General features: G+C 50.9%; 1 protein-coding gene across 1 annotated transcript in view; it reads left to right on the forward strand.

Annotated features, from left to right (window-relative positions):
* The window catches only part of IQCA1 (IQ motif containing with AAA domain 1), a 175,243-nt gene that overhangs the window by 143,681 nt on the left and 18,111 nt on the right, over nucleotides 1-13,451 (forward strand). The window contains 1 exon segment of the mRNA XM_030916569.1: nucleotides 11,050-11,136. Coding sequence (XP_030772429.1) covers nucleotides 11,050-11,136 — 87 coding nt within the window.

Below are 13,451 nucleotides of genomic sequence, written 5' to 3' on the forward strand. Positions count from 1 at the left end.
CGGGGAGGGGCCCAGGTGGGGAGGGAGACCTAGACCCCCACACATAGGAAAATTCTCGGAATTTAGACACATGCACCCGCAAAGAAAGGAGAAAAAAGAACACGAAAGAAAGGCCCCTAGACCACGGTGGGCCATGTAGCCGGGTCCAGCTGTGTCAGAGGCTGCTGTGGGAAAGGATTCCCAGGAGGAAGGAAACGAGGGCCAGGCTTCTCCAGGACCCGGGATGCACATCCCACTCCACCTGTCCAGTGACGACAGGGAGCACCCCACGGCGGGAGGGCGCCAGGCTGTGGAGGCCCCGGGCGCTGTGTGTCAGTCAGGTGTGGAAACACACTCTGCAGGCTGTCAATCACCAGAACCACAGAGTGGCACCCGCAGGTGTTCTGTATCGGGGCAGTGGGGACAATGTCGGACCAGGGTTTGAGGCCACAAGCATTCAAAATGTTTAGGCAACCCGGAAACACTCGGGGTGGAGGTGATGGAGGTGCCTTGGGAAGTTGAGAATGGCTTTGCACACAGGTTTCTCCAAGCTGGCCAGAGTCCGTGTCACCTGGCGGGAATTCATTGGCCCTAGTGTGGTGGGCAGAGGGCTGGGGAGGAGACAGGGCTTCAAGAGTTAAGTTCAGGTGGTTTGCAAGCCTGACGCCCCCCACTATCCAACACCTTCCCCTTGAACACAGTCTGGAGAAGCACTAATTGCATCGACATGTTCCTGTTACTAGCACCAGCCTGCCCCCGACACACATGCACACTAACACACTTATGCACACTAACATACACTCACACAAACACGCACACACTAACATACACGCACACGCGTGCACACTAACATGCAAACATGTGCACACTAACACACGCTCATACGCACTAACATGCACATGCACATGCACACACACTCATACACACACTCACATACACTGACACACACATTGACCACATATACACACACATACATGCATGTCCTGTCCTAGTTACTCTGCCCAGTCTCTCCTGTGAGCCCCTGCATCCCAGCTCCTCTCTGGTGCTTTGCTCTGCCTCAGTTTACCTCCCATCCCACCCCGGGTCAGCCCAGCCAGGCTTCTCTTTCTAGTGTACCTCTGCCCTTCTTTTGATGATCATTTATGGTTTATGTCCAGCTAATTGCAGTGAGGACTTGAAGTAACCTCTGCAAGAACATAAAAGGTATTACAAGGAAATATAAACTTAAAATGTTGTTTTTCAATGGTGGAAATGCAGGCCAAAATGTCATATGAACTATTTAAACAGAATCCAAGTGACCACAGTATGGGAAAGTGAACCCCCTCCCCCTGCAAATAAGCCTTACTCCCCTGCACCCTCCCTAACCCCGCAGCACCTCACTCAGCGTCACCCATTCAGACACAGGCAGCTGCAGCCTCCACAGGCAGGGTCGATGTCTCCCAACTCCCAGACACCCCGGCCTCCTACCAAAGAGCTCTCAGATGCACCGTAAATACGTGTGGGATGAATGAATGAGTGAATGAGTTTCAGCTGAGACACAGCAGCTGGAAAAAAAAAAAAGTAGCTGTTTTTTTCCTGCAGTTCTCCTTGGCAAGCAAAATAGGATCCTTTGAGAGAGAACCTCCAAAATGTCCAGGGGTCATCTGGGCAGAGCATCTTCATAACCTATGCGTGCCGAAACACAAACAGGTTTTAATTGTTGAGCTATTATCCCCTGAGAATCTAATTCTGATGGTGAAAGTTCGACAGTGTTTCTTTGGAAAATACAAAAGATCAATCCCATAAAATGCATGTGGATGGAGACGTCTTTAGTTGTTTGCTAGAACTTGCTAGCATTTGAAAAAGCACACGGTGGAGATTTGTCTTTATTTCATAATTGACACAAAACAAAAACCCTCTAGTGATATTTGATAGGAGCGAAGAGCCCTCTACTGGCAGGTGAAGTGAATTATCTGACAGAACTCTGGAAAGTTCAATTATGAATTAATTAATGTAATTGTCCATGACCTCAAACTATCTGTGGGTAATTTAAATGAAGCCTTTTCATAGCTAAATGAAAATTAGAAAAGCAAAGCATACCATTTTTCATTAGCAAATTGGCAGAGAGTTTTTTATTATTAATCCTTGTTGAGGAGAGGAGTGTGGAGAGCCAAAGCCCTCATTTATTCCTGGGGACAGTGTAAACAGATGGAACCCCCAGGAGGGCAGTGCAAGAGCACGCGTAAAAATGACACGCACAGAACGTCCGGGCGCCTCCACCTGGAAGCCTCTCCCGGCAGTCATTCTAAGGAAATTCTCAGCCAGGTGCCCTAAATAAGTACTATTTGGAGTAGTAAAAGATGAAAACCATCTATACATTCAAAACAGGGGATTAATTAGAACCCTAATCCTGGTGCTTCCTGTTAAAATTGATAATGGAGAAATAACTTTCATATGACATGAACAAAGCAGCCCATAAAGCAGTATGTGTTGAACAAGATCCCATTTTCGTAAAGGATCTGTAAGGACAGGAAATGTTCGACGGTTGATTCTAGGTGGAGGGAGAAAAGGTGTTGTTTATGCCATTCTGTATATTCTGAGATTTTTACTAAAGAACACTGCTTTTCCGCAAACTGTAAGAGCAGATCTTATTCCCAGCAGAGGTGCCTGCAAACATTTCCTGTGTGGCCTGCACACTTTCTGCAGCAGCAGCCACCCTGCCCTCTGGTGTCTGTGGTGCAAGGAAGATGAGCCCTTCTCCTCCCAGCCCATCCTCCTGCCTTCTGTCCCTAGCCCGTGCTATCCCCAAACATTTCCTGGGCACTGACTACCCCAGCGCCACATCCTCCCCAGGCTCACTGTCTGCCCGTCTTTCTGCAGGAGCTCTCCCTGTCACCTGGCTCTGTTCCCTCCACTCCCTGACAAGGCCACCACTGACCTCCTCATTACCAAACTCTCTGGCCAGCACGGGCCACCGTTGGCCACCCCACCACCACCACCCTGCTCGTTGGCGCCCTGGTTTCGAGGCTGGCTATCCCTCCAGACCCATCCCTTCTCTCCACAGCTGCTGCTCCTTGGCAGCCCAGACCTCCTCTTCTACCATCGTCTTCCCTGCGTGGCCCCAGGCTCTCTGCCACCCTCTCCCGGCCTCATCCACTGTCCCCCTTTATTCGGGAATTCTTTCCATTCACTCTTGAGGCGTCCACTGCTGCTGGTTTGCTGTGGCCTCGGAGGCCTTTCCTGCCCTTGCCTCTCTCCTCTCTGGCCCCAGCACCCCTCCCTGCCTGCCCTGCTGTGTGGGGGCTCATGGCAGCCGACACTGACCTCCTCATTACCATCCTCTGGGCATCTAGCATCGAGCCCCCTCCCGCAACCCACAACCCACTGTTATCAAGTCTGGCCAGTCCTGCCCTCCCCATCCTGCCCTGCCTATCCCCCGCTGTGGGCTCTCATCTTCTCCCTGCAGCAGCCCCTCAGCACCTCCGTGCCTGGGAGGTGTCCTCACTGTGCCACCGCCCACACCTGCCTGCTCCCCAAGGCTGGCACAGCTCCCACCACATCCTCCTCTACACACTCCCCAGAGGCACATCCTCCTCCACACACTGCCCAGAGGGATTTTTCTGTAACATAAAAAGGATCAAAGTTCTTGATTTAAGTCTTTTCCATGCCTTCCACAGCCTCTAGGATACAAGCAACCTCTGTAGCATGGTCACGCACTTTTCTGACCCCTTCCAGAAGTGCCAGGCGCTCCCCATGTGCCCCAAGTGAGGACACCTCACCCTGTGCCCTGGCTCCTGGCCCGAGCAGGGCGCTTCCCGGCCCCCCCCCCCCCCCACCCTTCAGACCATCTGATCTTCTGGAGACCTTAGAAGGCCTGTCTGCTTTAACCGCTATCTGCGGTCTCCATTCCTAGTTCCCCCCACCTGCCCACTTCTCCCTCTTTCTGTCGTTGGTGGCCCTCACTGACATCCTGATTTCCTTGGAACACCCTCAACCTCAGGTCTGCTCTCCCCTACCACAGGTGGGCTCCTGGAGGTCAGGGACCCTGCGTTATTACTCTTTGTGACCCTGGCACCTAGCACAGTGCCTAGCACATCAAAGCTCTTCTGTAAACGTCTTATAAAGGAAGAAATGAAAGAACAGCCTTCATTCTACATTCAGGGCCAAACCTAGCAAAACCTGTCCTTCTTCCCCATGGCAGTCTTTCACGCATTTGAAAACAGCAAACTGACCTGCCTCCAGTCTTCTCTTCTCCAAGACAAGCAGCCTCTGTCCCATTCATCCCTCCTGGACAAAGCAGCTTCCACTTGACACTGCCTCAGTTTCCATGCCTGTCTTCTCTGTGGTCAGACCTGAACATGGTCACCAGGGGTCCCATGACCAGCAGGCCCCTCAGCTTCCCCAGGGGAAGGTCAGGAAAGCCAGAGATCTGAGCTCTGGAGGGCAAGACAGTGATGGCTTTAGGATTCTTCCTGCTGGGATGAAAGATGGTAGTGGATGATACAGGTCAAGGGTAGAGAGACACTTTGGAATAGGCATCCCATCTCCCCTGGCAATGTGGCGGCCACCTGGCCCATGCAAGGCCTTATGGGTGCTGGGCAGACCCAGATCCCACTCCCACCTCCAGCACTTACCAGTTGCTGAGCCAGCACATGACTCACCTCTCACCTGGCTCTGCCTCAGCATCCTCATCTGTGAAAGGGCAGAGCCGCGGGGTGTGGTTGGCACACATGGAGCATGTATCCAGCGAGGATGGAAATGGTGTCCTGGACGCCAGAGCACTTTGCAAACAAATGTTAGTTGTACTGTTATCATCATCCAAGAACACCCTTGGAAAGCGTTTTCTGTTTTGTTTGGTAATAATTGAGCCCTTCCAAACCACATCACTCCAGAGTGCCCCGTACAACCTGTGTGTCCCCAAAGCTGGTGAACTAGGGAAAGGAATTCCTTCACAGGTGTGTGTTAAAAATACAGGAAGCATGGAATTCCCCCATGAGTTCTGAAGGAGCTCCAACTTAAAGGAACAATCACTGACGTCACAGTCAACAGAACGGTGCCGCCGTTTTCAGAACAACTGGTTTAGAATCAGACGCTGGAAACAAGACTGTGAGTCTCACCATCATTCCAAGTTAGTACAATTCCTGTTTCAAGGCTGCGCAGCTTCGTTTGTTAAGAGCAGAAAGAGAAAAGTTAACGCTGAAATTCTTGGTGTTCACATCTGCAATTCCCATCTGGGTTGAGAAAATAAAGGTCCCAATAGGAACTATGGAAAACCCGTTGCTTGCCACGTGGACATCGTGCGAAGTAATCCACAGCAGCCACGAGTGCAGTCAGCTAAGACGAGAGACGGTTGTTTTTGTTTTTGTTTTTAACTTTTATTTCGGGGGTATGTGTGCAGGTTTGCTACATAGGTAAACTTGTGTCACAGGGGTTTGTTGTATAGATTATTTCATCACCCAGGCATTAAGCCCAGTACCCAGTAATGATTTTTTCCACTCCTTTTCCTCCTCCAAACCTTCACCCTCAAGGGAACCTGTTGTTCCCTTCTTTTTGTCCATGTGTTCGCACTGTTTAGCTCCCACTTATAAGTGAGAATAAATGGTATTTCGTTTTCTGTTCCTGCATTAGCTTGCTAAGGATAATGGCCTCCAGCTCTATCCATGGTCTTGCAAAAGACATGATCTCGTTCTTTTTTTATGGCTGCATAGTATTCCATGGTGTATACGTACATTTTCTTTATCCAATCTGAAGAGACAGTTGTTGATGTGAAGATGATTTCTCCATTGATTTCAATTCTAAAACTAAGATTCTTAAGAGGTACTGAAAAAAATAAGGTCTTGCCTTTGTTATTACAAATTATCTTTTCTCTAAGAAGTGTAAACCTTTTTACATACGTCTCATGTTCTTATTTACTTTTGGGCTGAAAGTAGGGAAGCTTTTGACTTAAAATAGCTGTAAGGGAACAACGGCCCCTTGGAGCTTGCCCCCTCCTCGCTCTTCAGCTCCGTCCCTTGGCAGCAGTGCCCAGGCCATGTTGGAAGGAAATCGGGGGCTTGCACCAAGGAGCTGAGAGAATGGAAGACGTGGAGTTGAAAGGGATTAGGAAGTGCCATGAATAGACTGTGGGGCTGTTAGGCGTGGGGAATGAGACAAGGGTGGATACCCAGGCCTCTGGCTTGGGTAGGAGCAGAGTCACACAGGGAACCGGCAGGAGGCAGGATGGAGGGAGGGGAAGGTGGCCTTCTGAGGCTTCCCATTCCATGTGGGAATGGGAAACTCTGGCTGGAGCTCTGGATGTGCATTTGGGTGTGGTCAGCACGTAGACACCAACTGAAGCTACCAGAGTGGATGAGATCAGCCCTCAAGGTGGTATTGAGAGAGCGCAGAGAAACCAGGGCAGGGTCTTTGGGCACCTGTGCCTAAGCCTGCGCATAATAGACATCTCTGCTTCCGGGTGGGGCTTCCTGACCATGGCTGCTCTTCAGCATCATCTGGGGAGCTTTAAAACCTGCGGACGCCGGACGACACCCCAGTCACACCAGAATCTCCAGGGCTGGGACCTAGGTCGTATTTTCCAAAGCTCCCCGGGTGAGCCCAGTGAGAAGCACTGAACTGTCAGTGAAAGAAAGAGGCTTCCCTCTCCAGCTCGTGCTCCGTCCCTCCTCTCTTACCTGCTACTGTGAGACTCCGCACACAGGGATCTCTTTTCTCCAACTTTCAAGCACATGTTGTTGTCAACACCACCTGGTGCTGCTGCTCCTGACTGGGTGCACTTCCCGGTTGGAGTGACCCTGTTCGGACAGGACCCATCCCGTTCCTCTTCCTGCCCTTGCTGCTCTAACGGAGGGTATGGTGCCCAGCCGGGATCAGTATAGATCAGTTCAGTGTACAGTGTCGAGCTCCATTTCCAAAGGCCCTTGAGCACGCCCTGCATTTTCTCCTGGATTTCCCTCCTGCCGCGACTTTCTCCTGCACACTGACCAGAACTCAGAGGCCCCTTCGAATCTAAATTTTATGCAAAAGTTTTCTTTGTAGAAGCACAGAATGTTTAAGCTGGAGAATCACGTAATACTTTGCTGTGATCTACCAGAGAGCTGATTTTATTAAGCTTTTTTAAAAAAAAATCAAAGATGAAGAGAGAAGAGGAGAGAGTTCCTTTTTCCTGTAGCATTTTGTCTGTTTCATTGATGAAAGCTCGGGGGCAAAGCACCTGGCTTGGTGTTTCTCCTCATCAGCTAGTCTTCTCGGCTAGGCTTTGAAATAGACTCACTTCTCAAGTCCACTGGCAGGTGCTATAGGTAATAACCTATGCATTGATTTGAGATTTCAGATTTTGATTTTGTTTTTTTTTTTTTTGCCATAAGTTATTAGGGTACAGGTGGTATTTGGTTACACGAGTAAGTTCTTTAGTGGTGATTTGTGAGATTTTGGTGCACCCATCACCTGAGCAGTATACACTGCACCCTATTTGTAGTCTTTTATCCCTCACCCCCCTCCCACTCTTCCCCACAGGTTCCCAAAGTCCATTGTGTCATTCTTATGCCTTCGCGTCCTAGTGAGAATATATGATGTTAGGTTTTCCATTCCTGAGTTACTTCACTTAGAAAATAGTCTCCAGTCTCATCCAGGTCATTGCAAATGCTGTTAACTCATTTCTTTTTATGGCTGAGTAGTATTCCATTGCATATACATACCACAGTTTTTTATCCACTCATTAATTGATGGGCATTTGGGTTGGTTCCACAATTTTGCAATTGTGAATTGTGCTGCATGTGCAAGTATAAACACGCGTGTGCAAGTATCATTTTCATATCTTTTCCTCTGGGTAGATACAGTAGTGGGATTGCCAGATCAAATGGTAGTTCTACTTTTACTTCTTTATAGAATCTTCACACTGTTTTCCATAGCGGCTATACAAGTTTACATTCCCACCAGCAGTGTAAAAATGTTCCCTGATCACGCCAAAAAATAAAATCCTAGTGGCAAGGCCAAAATAAAGTGCCCACAAATGCAAGTCACCCCTACATTCAGCAGAAAGAAGGGTAGGAGGTCTGGTGCTCTAGGTTGCAGTCAGCCAAGATCGCACCCCTGCACTCCAGCCTGAGTTTTATACCTTGGCATGTTTCTGGGGTCTTGCATCCCTTCTCCCCTGATTCTTCCCTTGGGGTGTGCTGTCCGCATGCACAGTGGCCTGCCAGCACTTAGGAGGGAACATACACAGTGTATTTACTGGTATCTGACGTAGAAGTGATGGCCCATGAAGGAAGAGGGCGAGGCCTCTGGGATTTAAAGATGAGGGTTTGGGTTTTGTTAGCAGCAAAACATACCCAAGTCATGCGGCACCAAAGTATGTTAGCAGTGGCAAATCCATACGGGCCTGCAGCAACCTCAGTTCTTGCCTCCTCAGAAGAAAGAATTGGACCAAGGAGGCAGAAGGAGAGACCAGGCTCGGCAAGTTTTAGAGCAGGAGGGAAAGTTTATTAGAAAGCTTTAGAGCAGTAAGGAAAGGAAGGAAAGGATACTTGGAAGAGCGCGGGGTGGGTGACTTGAAAGACAGGTGCACTGGCCGGGCGCGGTGGCTCACGCCTGGAATCCCCGCACTTTTGGGAGGCCGAGGCAGACAGATCACTTGAGGTCACGAGTTCAAGACCAGCCTGGCCAACGTGGTGAAACTCTCTCTCTCTACTAAAAATACAAAAATTAGCCAGGCATGGTGGCACGCCCCTGTAAACCCAGCTACTTGGAAGGCTGAGGCAGGAGAATCGCTTGAGCCCTGGAGGCAGAGGCTGCAGTCAGCCAAGATCGCGCCACTGCCCTCCAGCCTGGGTTTTATATGTTGGCATGCTTCTGGGGTCTTTCGTCCCTTCTCCCCTGATTCTTCCCTTGGGGTGTGCTGTCCGCGTGCACAGTGGTCGGGAGGGAGCATGCACAGTGTGTTTACTGGAGTTGTGCGCACGCTCACTTGAGACGTTCTTCCCTTACCAGTCGAATGTCCCTGGAAGGTCCTAGACCAGTTAAACACCACCATTTTGCCTCTTAGCGCGCATGCTTGAGCCCACTCGCCCAACCCCTCAGATCTTACTGGGAAGCTGCTGATCGCCAGCTTCCGGTGTTTCTGTTTATCGGGAGACTGCCTTTTCCCAGTGCCGGCTGTGACCAATGATTATTATAGAGACAGTAAACAACCTCCTGCCCATCATGGGATGGTCACCTGATGTTGCTGGTGTGTGTATATATTGGAAGGAGCCCTCTCCTGCTCTGCTTATGCCCGACTAGCTCCCCACTGTAACATGACCACCTACTCGTCTCTGGGGCCTCAGTTCTCAGTTCCAAAGCAGAGGTCCTAGGGCTGGCCCCACATTCATGGTGAGAGTAGATGAGGGAACCCATGGAGGCTGCCTCAGCTGCCAGCACAGACTCTAGCCCCCAGCCTGGGCTCCAGTCCTGCTTCTGCCACGCTGGACCTGTGTGACCAGGGCCGTCACTTAATGTCTGCAAGCCTCGGTTTCCTCGTCTGCAAACAGGGATGATACCAATGGTTCCTGCTTTGTAGGGTTCGGATGAGATAAGCAGTTTATTCCACGTGTGCGAAGGCCTCCAGGAGGAGGCAGTGCCAGGTGTGTGCTGGCTCTGGCCATGTGTGATGCTGGGCACATGGGTGGCTGATGCCTGGCACACGTCTGCCAGCTCACTCACTGCAGATATCACACCACATCGGCTCAGGGATCAGGATTAAAATTTGGGATTCTGAGTTCCTAAATTCTGTGACTCTGGGACTGCAAAACAACACCTACCAAATGGTGCTTGGCTGGCACTCTTTTCTCTCTGAATGTCCGTGTGTGCTGGGGCCTGGGAATGCCGCCGGCCCAGGCGTTGGGCCAGCGCAAGGATCCAGTACAATCAGTGCCCACTTCTGCCTTTGAAGGTGCATAATCTGCTTTATAGCCCTGACTTGCCACTTCGTCCATAATGACGGGGAGGCAGACACTGTGGAGTGTCCCTAGTGATTTTTCCAGCATTCGTTGAATGACTGTCTTGGTTTAAAATCATGCCCGCTGCCTTAATGATGTTTTAAGAAATACAAAAATAGGAGTACATAATGCTGTATTCACCACGGCTTTTATCTGTCACAATTTCGCACAAAGCACAAATTGTTGCAAAAATACCTGAACTTCGCTATCATGGGGGTGCTTTGAAGAGATTGTTAGGTGTACAGCAATTATTCACGGGCCCACGGTAAGTCCCATCCCAGCTCTGTCGCGAGGCCCTGCTTGTCCAGAGGGGCTCAGAGCCGCCTTTCAGGGGGAGCCTGGGCCACAAAGACACAGCCAAACAGAGATGAACAAATAGCCTCATGGGGGCCCGAGTGCTGAAACGGGTTTTTCTCATGGTAAGCAAACTTGAATAAACCTGGGGACGGCCAGAGGTGGTAATTAAAACTCGTGGCCCAGTTCCCCATCCATTTTCAGCAGAAAACTGTGGGTTTCTTTCAAGCCAAACTGAGAGGATGTTGGGGTCCTAGAGCAGAATGTTTGTCCTCAAGCTTGTGCTGCCTGTCAGAACAGGACTGAGAGAGGAGGGGGTTAGGGGAGGGAGGGGGACTTCTCCTGCTGTGAAGGAGGGGACGTGGTGGGGCAGGTTTGGAGCTGCAGAACATTCCTGTGCCTGTGCAGCAGAGCTGAGGAGCCGGACAGGGAGCGCCTCGCCCTGCTCCTGGGAGAGCAGATGCACACCTGAGAGGGAAGTGCATTTACAACCAGCGCTCTGCACACCCCAGAGGGAAGCAGGTTTGCAGCCAGCGCTCTGCACACCCCAGAGGGAAGCAGGTTTGCAGCCAGCGCTCTGCACACCCCAGAGGGAAGCAGGTTTGCAGCCAGCGCTCTGCACACCCCAGAAGGAAGCAGGTTGCAGCCAGGGCTCTGCACACCCCAGAAGGAAGCAGGTTGCAGCCAGGGCTCTGCACACCCCAGAAGGAAGCAGGTTGCAGCCAGGGCTCTGCACACCCCAGAAGGAAGTGCATTTACAAGCAGGGCTCTGCACACCTGAGAGGGAAGCACATTTACAAGCAGGGCCCTGCCTTTTCCTCTGCAGGTGGCTCGACAGCTCCAGCCCTCCGTGGTGTGGATTGAAGACACAGAAAAAACCTTCTACAAAAAAGTTCCCAATGCAGAAAAGACGGTGAGGACTTTCTCATGCCTTACTTTGGCCTTTTCTTTCCTCCAAAGGAGGCCCTTACCAGGGCCTACCTCTACTTTTCGAGAAGGTCTTGCCTTTTCAAGCAAGTAAGGAAACACAGAGGCTGTCTGTAGTGGTCTCTGTCTGTCTGTCCTCTCTGTATTTGAAAGGGTTCTGTGGTCTGACTTTATGAGGCATAGTTTGGAAGGAAAGGAAAGAAAGTGTGGAAGAAAGGGGAGAGGGATTTTCCACCCAAACATACGATTCAGAGGTAACGAACAATTTAGAGAACTCTGCTCAGTTAAAGCAAATGGCACACATAGGAGTTATTATTAGGATTTCCTATTGTTCATCATCATAAATAGCAAAAGGCCCAAAATTTATGAACAAAGACCCTCAACAGAACTGCTAAGTGCACAGCATTCGGGGCCTCCAGGGGGTCCTGTTTCAATTGCTTCCTTCCTTCTTTTCTCTCCTTTCAATGGTCCCCCCCACCCGCCACTTCCCCCCACAAATCACCAGCAAATTTCCCACAAGTTAAAAAAAAATGTGCAGATACACGAGATTGTTATTCCACATCAATTTGCACCAAAGCAAATAGTGGTTAACTGTGAATTTCTGATTAAATTCATAAGGATTTTAATCACTTTTGATCCTTATGTATTATACATCACTTTTCGCAGGTAGAGATGATTTGGATAAAGAGTGGAAGCTCAATCTTTTCTTCCCCAAATGAGCCTTGATTGCTCTGCCATTTCAGAAAGTCTTCAGAGAACTCATTTATTATTTAATCTGGGGTTCTACTAGTTCGCTCCCTCTGCTGGCGAAGTTGCTGCATTGCATAAAAATTTGAAAAGGTCCACAAGTAGTTATGCGAAATGGATGGCAGGAATGACGGGGCTCTCCACCAGGTCCCACGTCTAAGAGAAATGCAGGGCAGTGTTTCATCCCAGGTGTCACACACCTGGAGTTATTAGAAACCTGGCTCATTCATGGGCAGGGGCTACTCCCTCTCCCACCAGACACCAGACATCAGCCTGGGGAATGGAAGACACTGGCCTGGAACTCAGACCAGCCATGCACAGCATTCACACAGCTGGCTGTGTGTCCTTAAACAAGTAACTTAACCTCTCTGAGCCTCCGCTTCCTTTACTATTAAATGAAAGCATTTTAGCCTGCGCGGACTCCGAGTTCATGCAGCCCCCTGCATTCTCCCACAGTGCCCTGGGCTTGCCATCAGTGCCTGCGGCTGTCTGCTCACTGCACGCCTGAATCTCGGAGAGCAAGGGGAATGGGAATGTTCCTCCTGAGAGAGCCAGAGGAGCACTGGGGAAGGAGCACTGAGAGGGGGCCTTTGAGAGAAAGCTGGAGGCAGGGAATGAAATATAGGCCTTGTAGACACCCTCGCATAAAGGGAGTGGATGTGAGGGGAAGGAGGCCCACTGAGGAGGGAACGGAAAGCCATGAAGCAGCAGCCGAGCCTGCAGAACCCTGCCCTGAATCAGCCCTTTTGCTGCTGACACAAAGCGAACCTCTCAGCACTGTCCCTGATTCGCGCAAACCCTGCCCATGCCTCGCTTTGTCCCTGTAGGAAATGAAGGCCACTGGAGGCATGGTCTTTGTTGTGGACGAATTGGACATTTTCTCAGTTCCCTTCCCATTAGAGGAGTCCGTTGTCTGTTGGGGAGGTCAGCTGCACTGAGGACCAGGAGTCACATCCTGGGATAAGTCCTAGGGGACTGCAAGTCAAAGGGCACCCCGGCTTCCTGAGCATCTGCAAGGCCGACCAGGGGACCTGAGCCACCCCAGACTCAGAGCTGCAAGAGGCATGAACACCATCCTCCACCCCCCACCCCCAGTATTTCCACCCCTGGCTCCAATGCTGCAGCAGGAGAGGGACGGGGGAGGAAACCATTGCTTGTGCATGCCCAGCTCTACACGGAACTCCAGCTCCACTCAACCTGCACCGTGCAGTGATAGCATTGCGGGGCCTGCCCTCAGGGAGCAGGGCTGCAGAGTTCCTGCTGCCTTCCTGCATCTCCAGGGCCATGACCGGGCCAGTCCTGCTGTCCTTCCCAGCCTCTGAGACTCTGTGTCTCATCCAAGATCCTCAGCCACCAGGGCCCCAGGTAGCCATGAGCACTGGACGTCCACATTCTGAAGGCGACCAAAGCCAAGGGCAGCAGAGGCATCCACAGGCAAGAGGAGCCCAGGAGGCATTGTAACTGCTCCTCATTGCATCACTCGGCCACCTGGGGAGCCCAGTGTCCTTCCTCCCACCTGCCCCGGCCTCTATCCCAAAGACTGCCCTGATCCCA

The sequence above is a fragment of the Rhinopithecus roxellana genome, chromosome 14 (genome assembly GCF_007565055.1).
Source record: "Rhinopithecus roxellana isolate Shanxi Qingling chromosome 14, ASM756505v1, whole genome shotgun sequence".
Lineage (NCBI taxonomy): Eukaryota > Metazoa > Chordata > Mammalia > Primates > Cercopithecidae > Rhinopithecus > Rhinopithecus roxellana.